This window comes from Phocoena phocoena, chromosome 10, assembly GCF_963924675.1.
Source record: "Phocoena phocoena chromosome 10, mPhoPho1.1, whole genome shotgun sequence".
Classification (NCBI taxonomy): Eukaryota; Metazoa; Chordata; class Mammalia; order Artiodactyla; family Phocoenidae; genus Phocoena; species Phocoena phocoena.
This window is the reverse complement of record NC_089228.1, coordinates 4,357,089-4,370,940: the sequence shown is the minus strand read 5'-3', so window position 1 is coordinate 4,370,940 and position 13,852 is coordinate 4,357,089. Positions and strand designations below refer to the sequence as shown.

The 13,852-nt window shown below is 36.8% G+C and overlaps 1 protein-coding gene across 3 annotated transcripts in view; it reads right to left on the bottom strand.

Moving 5' to 3' along the window:
• Window positions 1-13,852, bottom strand: part of TMCC1 (transmembrane and coiled-coil domain family 1) — a 157,083-nt gene that overhangs the window by 31,000 nt on the left and 112,231 nt on the right. Inside the window, exon 1 of one of the 3 annotated variants that reach the window (XM_065885058.1) lies at window positions 7,820-7,876. The exons of the other annotated variants lie outside the window; for them this stretch is intronic. Coding sequence (XP_065741130.1) covers window positions 7,820-7,876 — 57 coding nt within the window. Of the gene's footprint in view, window positions 1-7,819; window positions 7,877-13,852 lie in introns of those variants that run through there. 3 annotated transcript variants of the gene reach the window in all.

Sequence of the window (13,852 nt, the reverse complement as noted above, 5' to 3'; positions counted from 1 at the left end):
TACACTGCCCCAGCAAAATGTTTTGGGCTCTACTTGCTAAAGAGATGCAGAATCTGACTACTTCTCACTATATCTCAACTGCTGCCACCCTGGTGTAAAGCACTATCAGCTCTTGCCTGGACTACTGCAATGGTCTTCTACACTATTATTGCAATAATATTTTTATAATCAATTATATCAAAAGCAGCCAGAGTGGTCCTTTAAAAATGTAAGTTAAATCACAACAGTCTTTTACATCTAAAACTTTCCAGTGGCTCCATAACTCAGTCAGAGTAAAAGCCAAAGCCCTTACAATGGCCTAAATGACTATGATCTGGCACCTGCCCCACATCCATAATCTCTCTGACTCCACCTCCTACTACTTACTCATCCCTTCACTCCACTGCCACCAGCTACAATGGCTTCCTTGCTACTCCTAGAATGTGCCAGGCATGCACCATTTCAGTGCTTTTTCACTTCGTGTTCCTTCTGCCTGGAACGCCCCTCCCCAAACACCTGCATGGCTTACTCTATCTTCCTCTTTTAAGTCTCTGCTCCAATGTCACCTTAGTATCGAGGTCTTCCCTGACACTGTATTTAAAATTACAGCCTCTGCTTCCATTATGAACTCCCTATTCTAGCTTCTAGACTTCTTTTCTCTCCATAGAACTTTTTACCTCATGACATATATTTTGATATATATCAACAAAAACTAGAATGTAAAGTCCACGAAGGTAGTGATTTTTGTGTTTTGTCCACTTCTGTTTCTCTAACACCTAAAACTGGGCATAGCACTTAGTAGCTGCTTAAATGTTTCCCGAATGAATGAAATTATTTCCTATTCACTTATCTATTCTGAAACTATTTTGGGTACTGGCTATTTACAATTCTCTTTCATTACAACCTAAACTGTTTTTGTTTATTGTAATACCAAGAGGTCTTAACAAGGTTATTTATAACTTTATCTGCATTATAATAGGATCCTATTAAATCAAAGACTGACTTCTAATGCTCCTTGAAATATCTTACCGTCATACATTAAGAATATTTGGCTCACTATGGAAAACCATGTGGAGGTTCCTCAAAAAACTAAAAATAGAGTTGCCATATGATCCAGCAATCCCACTCCTGGGCATATATCCAGACAAAACTATAATTCAAAAAGACACATGCACCCCAACATTCATTGCAGCACTATTTACAATAGCCAAGACATGGAAACAACCTAAACATCCATCAACAGATGAATGGATAGGAAGATGTGGTACATATATACAATGGAATACTACTCAGCCACAAAAAGAATGAAATAATGCCGTTTGCACCAACATGGATGGACCTAGAGATTATCATACTAAGTGAATTAAGTCAGAAACAGAAAGATAAATAGTGTATGATATCACTTATATGTGGAATCTAAAATATGACACAATTGAACCTAGCTATGAAACAGAAACAGACTCATGAATGTAGAGAATAGACTTGTGGTTGCCAAGGGGCAGGGAGTTGGGGGGCGATGGAGTGGGAGGTTGGGATTAGCAGATGTAAGTTATTATATATAGAATGGATAAACAACAAGGTCCTACTGTGTAGCACACGGAACTATATTCAACATCCTATGATAAACCGTAATGGAAAAGAATAATAAAAAAAATGTATATATATATATGTGTAACTAAATCACTTTGCTGTACTGCAGACATTAACACAACACTGTGAGTCAATTATACTTTAATAAAAATTAAAAAAAAAATATTTGGTTCAGACATCAGACATTTTTCAATTCGAAAGGCTTATGAATTAAATGCCCAACATTATTACTTTCCTATGTGAACTATTTGAACATTTCTAGGATTATCTCACTAGGTTTATTCCTTAGATAGGTATCTTCTGAGGCTATGAAAGCTCAAGGTTCAATCCGCCTTATATGTAAATCTGATGATGATGGTGATAGTCTTAAATGTACTAGTAATTGAATGTTTACTATGTACCTGGTGTTGCTGTAAGTGCTTTGCTTATATTTACCTAGTTAACCCTCAAAACAACCTTAGGAAATATATGCTATTATAATCCCCAATTTTACAGCTGAGGAAACTGAATTAGGAGAAGTAAAGTAACAAGGTCACACAACGGTAAGCAGCAGGGCCAGGACTTAAATCCCATAGGATTTGGCTTCAGAGTCCTTGTCCTTAACTACTTCCCTATAATGCTTTTTGTAACAGCCACGATTACCACCAGTTGGATCAACATAAAAAGGAGGCATTGATGATTTCTACAAAGTCAGACTCCAGATGGGAATCCCATATTTAGGATTACAACCCCCTTCCTAAAGTCTATTAAATATATATATTATATATATGGAGCATGAAGTGAGGTACTACTGGAGCTATCCAGATAGTAGTAGTATGGCACTGTCCCAAAGCAGCTAACATAAAGGGAAGTACAGGCAAAAAGTAATTTAACATTTCCATGATCTTTAAAAACTGATGACTCTCAAGATATTAGATAGTCTACACAGCAGGTATTCAAACTTTATATGTGTATCTGCTTTATTCTACTGTACAAAAAAGCAGCTATGTTCTCAAAATTAAGTACAAATTCTAAGAAAGGTAAGTGCCTAGAGTATCACTTGTCAAAGATTTTATATATTCTTTAATAAACAGAATTGATCTGAGAAGAGTTTATCAAGAGTGCAATAATGATCTGTCCCTCTGTTTAAATAAATTTATCTTAAAATAATTTTTATTTAGTTGCAAGTAATCAAATCATGGTAGAACTACAGTCATTCCTTTGTGATATAAGGTTTAGAGCTGCTTAGATTTTTCTCATTCAAGATCTGTAACGACAATGGATGATATATAAACCAACGTTCTCAAATAGAACATAAGGGATACAATCTAGTTCATATTTCCAAGTTATAATGGGACAACTACGACTAAAAGAAAGGTCTAAATTAAACACATCTATAAAAAAAAGCATAAATATGTGACTGGTATAAATTTCAGAGGGTAGTCCAATTGTCTCTCAGGTTTTTAAATGGAGGTATCTATAACTCCTAAAAGGGGTAAGAAATCACTGAAATTCAGGCTTCCAAAGAATGAAAATCAATACATACAAATATTAACTGAGATAATAGGAAGGAAATTCAACTATTTAAAGATGTCTGAAGAGACAAATTGAATGCTTAAGCCTCTGTGAAAGAATTACTTAAATGGGAAGGAGCCAACCTTCATAACTTGTTTCTGCATTTCTACACTCTGTTCCCTGGGGGGAGGCTTGCTCAACTGTGGACAGTGCTATCCTATCAGAGAGCCCTAGGAAATATGTGGGTCACGCCTCCTGCAACGCACAGTCTTACCCAGTCTTAAACGCCAATAAGTGACCTCACTGAAAAAAGTACTGCATGGGTTCTAGAATTATTCCAGAGAATGGGAAAAGAGGAGACAAAGAGAACAAGATCAGCTATGAATTCTGGTCCTTCCTGTCTTGGTCAATTCTTTCACGTGTGATAAGTAACAGCAAGATTTCAGTTTTTCTGATAAATTACAAATAAAGTAAAAGTAAAAAAGTATGTGATGAAAATGAGTAGCTTAGGGATTTTGCGTATGAAAGGAAGAACTTTTCTACTATGTAGGTAGTAAAGTTGTATGTAGGTATCTATAAGGTACAAATGTAGGACAGCCTAGAGGAAATCAGTAGATAGATGGACTTCATGGTGCTATGAGACTAAGGAAGCACGGTGTAGAAAAGATCAAGGCTTCTACTATTTAATTAATTTTGCAATTATCCTTTGTTCTTCTTATCTAACGTACTGAATAAAGGTGGAATCCCTGCTCTCAAGAAACACATAACCTAGTTGGTGAGACAGAGAAATGAAACAGGTCTGATTAAGTAAATGATATGGTAGATATGAAGGTAAAGTACTTCTTGAATACAGGAACGGAGAGGGAACAGGGAAGGCTTCTTGGAGGAGGTGAAAAATGAAATGAGCCTTGAAGGAAGAAGTTTTTGATAAAAATGAGAAGGGGTAAGGAAAGGCATTTCAGGTTGACCGCCAGTATGAGCAAAGGCCCAGAAGAAGGAAATGTAATAGTCTCTTCAAGACTGAATGGTTCATGAGACTGTAAAAGTATGGCACAGGATAGGGCTATGGTGGGAGATAAGCTCCCAAGGTAGGTCTAAACTTTTGGACTTTATTCCGAGGATATCACTAAAGGTTTCCCAATGGTAAAAGTAGTACAATCTCCTTTGGAATCTAGATGTACAGATCCAAAGGGCTACTTGACTATATCAAAATCTACATGACCAAAACCAAACACTGTGATCCTTCTCTAAACCTGGTTCTCTTACAGTATTCTATATCTCAGGGAAAGCATTACTAACCATCAGGTTACACAAGCCAAACCAAACCATGCCAAAGCCCAGGAATCATTCTTGACATCATCTGCCTTCTACCTATATCCAATCCAATATCAAGTCCTATCTATTTTACTTTCCAAATTTCAGTCAAATTATAATACTTCCCACCTATCTCTACTTATTTGTACTGTCAAACTCTTAGGACAAAATCTTGTCCTCTCAGGACTTCCCTGGCGTTGCAGTGGTTAAGAGTCTGCCTGCCAATGCAGGGGACACGTGTTCTAGCCCTGGTCAAGGAAGATCCCATATGCCGCGGAGCAACTAAGCCTGTGTGCCACAACTACTGAATCTGTGCTCTAAAGCCTGCAAGCCACAACGGCTAAGCCCGCGCTCTAGAGCCCATGAGCCACAACTACTGAGCCTACACGCTGCTACTGAAGCCCGTGCGCCTAGAGCCCGTGCTCTGCAACAAGAGAAGCCCACACACGGCAACGACAAGTAGCCCCTGCTGGCTGCAACTAGAGAAAGCCCGTGAGCAGCAGCAAAGACCCAATGCAGCCAGAAATAAATAAATACATAAATTTATTTTAAAAAAAAGATTAAATTGAGGGACAGAAGAACTATTAAAAAAAAAATCTTGTCCTCTCTCTCCTGAATCACTCGCCCTGACTGATCTAGCTGCATTCATTTAGGCCCTCAATTAAACTAAAGAATTAAAAGAAGAAGAAAAATAAGGAAATCCTAAATCACCCAATGCTTAAATTATTTTAGTAGCTTTCCACGCTCTTATAATATTAAGAACAAGAATGTGAACTTGGTCTATAACGTCCTATGTGATTGATTGGGCTCTGGACCTCTCTCTAGCTTCATCTTATAGCATGCTCCTCTCACTCTAGTCACACTGGCCTTTTTTAGACCCTGCTGCGCATCCTGTTTCTTCTCACTGTGGATGAAGAATTGTTGCTCACCATCTGCCTCTACAAGGATGAAGTCACTAGCCACCATAATCGCTGACCTTCAACACATCCTGAAAGGAGCCAGGGCAGAGATCAGGAATGAGGCACTCTGTGCTCCGGGAAAAACTGGCAGAACAGGGCTTCAGATCGTTAGATATTTTTCAGATTTTATGATCCCAATTTCTTGCATCTTCTCATATTTAGAAAAGCACTTAAATCACTAATGGAGGCATCTGCTCCTTGTGACTAGTGGCAACTTTCTGTCAACATGTGTGCTTGACTGCATGAATCCCCCTTCACCAAAATCACATATATACTGAACTCCCCACCTACCTCTTTGGAGTAGTTCCTCACAGCTATCTGAGAGGCTGTCTTCCAGGCTATAGTCCTCATTTTGCCCCAAATAAAACTTACTTCACAACTCTGACGTTGTGCATTTTTTTTTTCAGTCGACATCAGCATAGGGTCTTTACACATGTAATACTGCCTATTGTCATTTCTTCAACTCTCAGCCAGGCTTTTTGCTAGGCGCTTTGGCATATATTGACAAAAAAATAAACTCTCTGCCTTCATGGCACTTAGGGCTGAGTGGGGAAAAGTGACGGAAACAGAAAAACAAGTAATCAAATAACATAAATTGTGAAAAGTGCTGCAAAGAAAAAGAACACAGTGCTGTGAGAAAAGGAATAATTTAAGGCTGAGAAACCTACTTTAGATTGGGAGGTCATAGAATAATTCTTTGAACAGGGGCATTTAAACTGAGTTCTCAAAGATAGAAAAGGAAGTTTTTACTTTAACTGGTCCACAAATGAAAAGATGTATTAATACTGTAGGTTTCATCTGCCAAGAAAATATAGAATTTGGAATTTTAACATAATCAAGATGAAAAGACACAGTTAACCCAACAATTCAATAGAAGAAAAACGATTTGTCTATTCACTGTTTCTTAGAACTCACTTGGTGAAAGGTTGAGACTGTGTTACCAAAAACTTAAGGAAGAAGCAGAAGGATGATGAGAAAGGAAAAGGCCAGTAAACAAGGAGGGGACCACCTGCCCAGTAACCTAATGGAGTATATGGATAGCTGTATTTACAAGGCTTATATAACCAGTGAGTCAGCAAAAAGCCAGGTGTCAATGGTTTTCTTCTGTGCCCCTCTAAGCAGCTAGAAAACTTGGCTCTCTCCACTGGTGAGAAGTGGGGGGGCTCAAGGACAAGGTCTGAGGTAGGCTAATAAAACAGTCACCATACCATCCAGCAACACTTGCCTAAGAAAGGATGAGGAAAAGTAAACCTTCATGCTTAGAAAAACACAAGAAACGGGATCCAACTTAAGGCAGATTAGAGTAAGGTAGGATTTCACAGAACTAATGTGACTATTTCTTTAACTTGCAATAAAATGCTTATTAAAGATCCCCAAATCAAGACTCCAGAATCTGCTGAAAGCAAACCCTAGATTTTAAAGAGAAAATATCTTTACCTTTCTTGGGGTCCATAAGTATTTCAGGGCTACTTTCTACAACCATCTTTTCTCTAATAAACGTTAATATGTATTAATAATAACAGAAAAAGGCCTCATAATGATACAACTGGGCCTGGCAAAGAAAAATTTTACAAAATAAAACATAAAAGGGATTAAATCACAGTACAGGCAAAGAGATAAAGCACTAACAACCACTTGATAATGAACATCAATGCTAATGAATCTAAGATAAACACCCACCAATGCACAGCTATGAAAATAGCAGACTCCTCAACCTGCCTTCCTCCACCTCCATACTTATATTCTCAGCCTATTACTGTTCCAGCGGCAACAATTTAATAAGAGCAAGAAGACTTTATTTTTTCTTCTCCACTTCAGGCCATAGGGAAAGCTGGGGGGAAAAAAAAAAAAGGAGCGGCGGTAATTATGACTGTTCAAAGAAGGGAAGGGATATCTTATTGTTAGCGTTCTTTGCTCTGGAAATTCCTAGCTTCTGCCTCTTCATGGATATGGAGAAAACTTGATGATTATTTCTGAAGGTCACAAAACTGAATGACCAGAGATAATGGTTTCCTTTCTAGCTCCCTTGGCTATCCCTTACCACCAAATGTGAATCTCTAAAATGTTTTAGTTATTGCTAACAGTCAATTCTATATATCTGATACAGAAAAGTAAAACCAACAAAACAAGAAAAGATGGGGGGCAAGGTGGTGGAGACCCAAAACACAAGCAACACATTTATCTTACCAAAACCCCCTGTCAGGCAGTCTGCTGATTTTGCTTGCCACAAAGCTCATCCTTCATTTGTGCACTGCCAGAGCAAGCTTGGATCGTGCAAACAATCACAACCTCTTTTGGCTCTAAGCTCTTTCCATTTGTCCCAGCTTCCAAACTGCAGAGGAGCTGTGGCATAGTCTGTCAAGGCTGCACATACTTGGTTTCCGAGAATAACGCTGTAAATGAGGACAGCTACCACTGGGAATGCATTCCCCCGCCAACAGCCGGCCGAAATGAAGCTTCTAGTTGATCCCTGGGCTTCTCACCTTCACAGCTTCAGAGAAGTGCCTTTCACAGAACAGGCAGGTACAGCCACACCACATCAACATCCCTGCATAGCCAATCCTCCGCAGTGCCTTCCTCAGCCTTCATACAGTTCCGGTTCTGTCTCCTGCATCAACTCTTAGAGCTTTCTACATCTGGGAGCCAGGGAGGACTCTGCTGAATAAACAGAAAGCTTCTGCCAAACAAGCATCCGTGTATGTATGTGTGTGTGTGTGTGTGTGTGTGTATGTGTATGCGCGCGCCTGGATGTGGGTGCAGTTTGCTAGAGCTGCTAATGCAAATGAATAGTTGAATAGTTTGAGAATGGAGATCACAGACAGTAGCTGCCTCTCTTCTCGAGCTGTGAGCATCTTTTATAAGAGACAAAAGCACCAAACTGGCTGAATTTAAAGCTACAGAACATTAATTCACAATCCACATTTGTATTTTCATTTAAAACCAGATAAGGTTTAGAGAATAGTTTAAAGAAGGTTAAAAACATTCTAAATAGGATAACACTGTTTAGGTAGCTTGGTTCAATAAATACAAAGAGAAAACAATCTACCCATGTTTTGACAAAGGACTAAAAGATCGGCAAGACAAATTTCTATGCTTTTCTAATGTTTCTTCTCTTATTTTCATTTTAAGTTCACAAAGTCATTTAAATGAAAACTGAGCAAGAGAAAGACTTCACAAAGACTTCTTGTGCAGAGCATGAGACCCTGAAGTCTTTTTCACTATGGGCAAAGGGAGAAAAAGCTTCTGAATGAAAAGCATTAAGGTCTCTGAAGTTTAAGCAACAGATTAAAACACCACAATCGTAAACCTGAGCTCAGCTCCTGTACCATCACATACTATTTATTCAATACCCACGATACTGCATGAAAGAACTGAATGTCTTGAAGAAACTGTTTCTGCACTGAAAAAGTCACTTTGGGATTTATCCTTAAACAACCTATCAGATCTGAGCTTTATTTCTTCATTTATAAAAGTAGTTTTGGGAAATGCACACGGGAAGAATTTTAATGATTATAAAATATAGTGTAGCGTGTACAATGTATAATAGCTAGTAACATTTTTTTGAAGTTAACATGCACAAAGGTTAACATGAAGACAATTTGATATAGTACAGTATAGTCCTTTCTATGAGCCTAAAGCTGTGACCATTTCTATACTTAAATTTAAGTATGGGGCTGGAAGCTCAAGCCAGCACAGTACTGAGAGGTCAAAGAAGGTTTTTCTATCAGCATTCACCAGCTTCCTTAGCATTTTTCATTTAAAATCAGAGAAAGTACTCTGAATGGAATCCAAAGTATCTTGAATGAATTTGAAGAAAATTCTGGGTTAAAACCATGGCTCCAGAAATTCCTCTTTTATCTCTAGAGGCACAGAACTCAGACCTTGACTCTCCAGAACAAATTAATAAAGAATTTTATGACTTAATACAAGTTGTGTCTTTGCTTAAAAATTAGGTTATAAGGTTTCAACAGAGTAAATATTTTTCTACAAAAACAATGACAAAAAAACAAGCAAAAAAACCCCAATCCTGCACTGCTAGCATCAACATTAGCAGATGTTTGCTTAATTCTATTTATTAGCATTTTAAATATACCTTCTTTTAAGACAATTATGTTCATTGTAGAAAACTTTGAAAACACGAGTGGGCATAAAAGAAAGCAAAATTATGTGTAACCTCATCACTTAGAAAAAACCAAACCAAACATTCTGTCATGAGCTCTTTTATTCTCTTTCCTTCCCACTGAGATCACTGAAGCAAGTGTTGAGACAAGGTGTCATAAGATCAAAACTGCCTTGACTGGATGAGCTGCCATATGTAGAGAGCAGCCCTGAAGAGTTTCCTGGGTGTGTAAGACCTTGTGTGTAAGAAATGTTCACTGTGTATTTACATGAGAGTCATGATCTTACCTTACAAAAAATTATTCTCAAACAGTTTTTGAGGTTCCACCAAGATGCTAATGAATTTACCCAAGTTGTCAGAAGTACCCCTCACTGGCTGCCTTAGCCTGGGTACAAGTCTTCTTGGCTCCCAAAGCAAATCTCAACTGGCAATAGAACATTAATTTTGCTACTTTCTGGTTCTTTTGATTTTTTTTCTCTGGCTGATTTTGTTTGTTTCTGCTTTATGATAAATTACTCCTCATTGATGGCAGCACAGAATGAGAATTTGATTTTAATAATTTGACCATGTGGTGGTCTCTTCAGAAAAGTGATACACAATAGATCTATTTTCTGTTGAGTAATAAACCAAAAGAGAATTCAGTTTGTTAGACTTTTCTTTTTGCCCATTTGTCTATATTGAGCTCAATTAAAAATGCTGTATATATTATAAAGGGGAACAGCTCTTTGAGATCTGTACTGGTAAGGTTTTGTGCTTACTTTTGATTCACGGCTGAAGTTGTAGAACTGAAGCCATAGCTCTCTGTGTGTCTGTGTCTGTAATTCAGAAAGACCTTGACTCCTTGTTGTGTAAGTATAAAATGTTTTCCTATTTTTAGAAGACATTAAAAATTAATTATAATAGCTCTTAAATTAAGGGGTTCTGTTCTCGTTGGTTTTATAGAGCTAAATAAGCACTTACGTATCAAATATTCTTAGAAGTCCAAGAAAACGAACTGAACATGTAATACTTCAAATATGTTAGACAAAGAAAAAAAATCCTTCTTACAGAAACTACTAGTTCTGAAACATTTAAAAAATCCAAATTCATATAATTAAGCTAAATATTTTGCAAATCAAGACTAGGTTTGTAAACAAACAAACAAAAAAAAAAAAGAAAAAAGATTAGTTTCATCCAAGTATAATACTGCACACATTTTAATTTACTTGGTTTGTTTTAATTCAGATTAAAATTAATCTGAACTTCCTAAATTTACTTATACAGGTTTACTGATCAAATAAGTTAATATTATTCTTCTTATATAATGTCTGATATTTAGAAAAATGAAAATTTGTGTTCATCTCAATTGTATCGTAATACTGAATAACTGTTTTTTTTTTGCGGTACGCGGGTCTCTCACTGCTGTGGCCTCTCCCGTTGCGGAGCAACAGGCTCCGGACGCACAGGCTCAGCGTCCATGGCTCACGGGCCCAGCCGCTCCGCGGCATGTGGGATCCTCCCGGACCGGGGCACGAACCCATATACCCTGCATTGGCAGCCGGACTCCCAACCACTGCGCCACCAGGGAAGCCCCCCTGAATAACTTTTTATATCAATAGCAATTATGTGTCAGCTTAAATACCTCCAAAATCTTATGGCAATTTAAAATCTTGGACTAATGTTAAATGAAGCTAATTAACAAATAATTCTTAGATGCTCAGATAAATTTCTAAGTAAATAGAATACTAAATGTTGATTATTAAGTATAGTTTTAAGTTGATATACATTTGCTTCTTATTTGTATATGCTATTAGAGTGGCTATATCTTCAGGTCATTTTACCAATCGGGTTCATTTTGCCACTTTAAGAAGGTGTAAGAGAAGTGTGGGGCTGTAGAAAATCTGTTATGTGTATTCAGGAGCCTTTCTGTTCTGCTAAAATCCTTGTGTGTGACAGATATTTCTTATTATCCATTCCCTCCACCTAATCTTCTCTCTGAAATATGTTATAATTGATATAGTAGGTTCGAACTACGCTAGGAGCAACAGTACAAGGTGTAAAGTCCTTTTGCTTTTGAAGGAAAAAGAGCATTTTTGTCCCAAAGTAAAGTGGCAGTTTTTTCCAGAATTTGAAAGAAAGACAAATCTTAGAAACTGAATTTGATTTGCCTTGGTTTATACTACTGGGATCTGAAAAGAAGATATGAAATATGTCCAAATTTTGCAAAATTCAATCAGTTTTGATGGGCTAGTTTCTTTGGCTTACTGATTAATGCCTTCATCTACAATATGAAAGATTATTCTTTATCTTCTGTGTAATTTGCCTAGATAGCAGAATAACTTTCTGGCTTTATGTTGGATTTACAATGTTCTTAATGATTAAAAAAACAAAACAAAACAACCAGAAAGAACAAAGGTTTTTTACTTGTGAAAGAGCTAAGTTCTTTAAAATTGCATTCCCTTACATGTTTATTATAATGTTTTATTGTCATTTTGATTAAATAACCAAGTACTGTTTCTCATCCATGCTCCTATCTTAATCAAGGGCCCAAATCTCTTTCAACAATTCTTTTGATTTTGCCTTCTCAAGACTGGCTCCTAAATATAGAAAAATGAAACTTTCAGGTTAACTGTTAAACCTAAAACTATCTTTGAGAGTCTCATGGAAAGGAATGTGCAACGTACTCTACAGTAAACTATTGCTACTCCAAAGAACAGACCCTTAGGTACATGTTTCTGAGCTGACATCACTTAGATAACTTTCAGGATTTACCAGTGGACTAGACCAGGATTTCCATGATGCTTTTCAGTCCAGAAGCAGATGTTTCATGAAAGCAGACTGCTGACCCAAGTTCCATTTGAGCAAGAACTAACTATACAGGACGGAATGAACTGATGAAGGAAATTTTATTGTGGTTTTTTGTTTAGAATACTGTTGATGTTCTCTTAATGTTCTATTTTTTGTGGCTACATGAGGAAGCCCTTTTACTTTCTTCTTAAACTATTTCTAACTCACATTTTAGTAGACTCTGCTTTTGTGATCTAAAATAAAACATTAAGTGGTATCTGATTTTCACTGAATCAACAGCATTCAGAAACTTTCTGAGTTTTCCTTAACTTTTTATGGCAATACAGTTATTTGTATAGGATCAATACTAGTATCTTATCTTTTTATTAGGATATAATTGGATTTTGTAACTATACATACCTGGAATGTCATATTTGAGAAAGATTCTCATTTAATCATACATGAAAAACCACATTAAGAGAGTTGACTTTATATATGGAGCCAATGTCTAAAAAGAAGCCCTCCCAGGAAAACCGACCTGATGCCTGATTTACAGGGTCCCTGGCTTAGCGGTAGTAAGGAAGGTCATTTACTTCCTGGCAAGCCTCAGCAAATGCTGGGGACCTAAAGATGAGATTAACTCATTCAAATTTATCAGCTCTGTAGATGAAATCTAGTCAGAGAGTTTCTTAGGTGTGGTTTCCTAACCTTGGGATAGTAAATAATAGAGGTGTTTAAAAGTCCAATCTAAGATTCTGTACAAAAACTTCCATACAGAAGTTAATCTTGTAGCCTTAGTAATTGCTCAAAACTGTATCACTGTGGATTTGCAAAGAAAACTCAAGGCTGTCTGTATGATTAATTAGCACTCTTAATACATCTATATAAATAATCAGGTCAAACCTAAAGAGACCAACAATTTTGCGATCAAGAAAAATCTTTGGAAATTATTTATGATCACAAGAGGGATGGGAGATTGTCAGTAGAAACTGTGAAAGACTAAAATGGTAAAAAATTTTACGTACCCTTTCAAGGGAATATCTGGTGTTGTCTATTGGATATTTTGGAGTTATCTGATAGTATAAAGGTCTGCATCTTTGTCTCTGGCTAGGTTATTGTGAAACTCTGTAGAGATGGAAATTACCTTGTGGACAGCGCTGGTGATGAAATACAAATCAATTTTGTCTGGTAGAGAATATAAATTTCCGTAAGTCTAATTCTCATTTTAATATCTTACTGGCTCCTAATAATTGGTTAATTAGTGAGTTAAATACAATCTTTGACATATGTTCACTTTGTATGAGAGTCATAATTTTACCTTTGAAAATAACCTTTAACATTTGGGTCCTTAGCTTTTATTAATATTTTGTAAAGCATCTAATTAAAAAGCAATTGTTTAATTCTGCCTGTTTTAATAAGGCTCTTACAAAAGAGCTAAGAACTATTTTTACATTTTTAAAGAGTTCTAAGAACAAAAAGCAAAGAAGAATATGTAATAGAGCACTTTTGTGGCCCTCAAAGGCTAAAATATTTACTATCTGGCCCTTTACAAAGAAAAAAAAAAAAAAGGTTGCTAACCCTTGCTTTAGATCAAAGTTATAGTATCTCAATTGGCATAGATATTTTAATA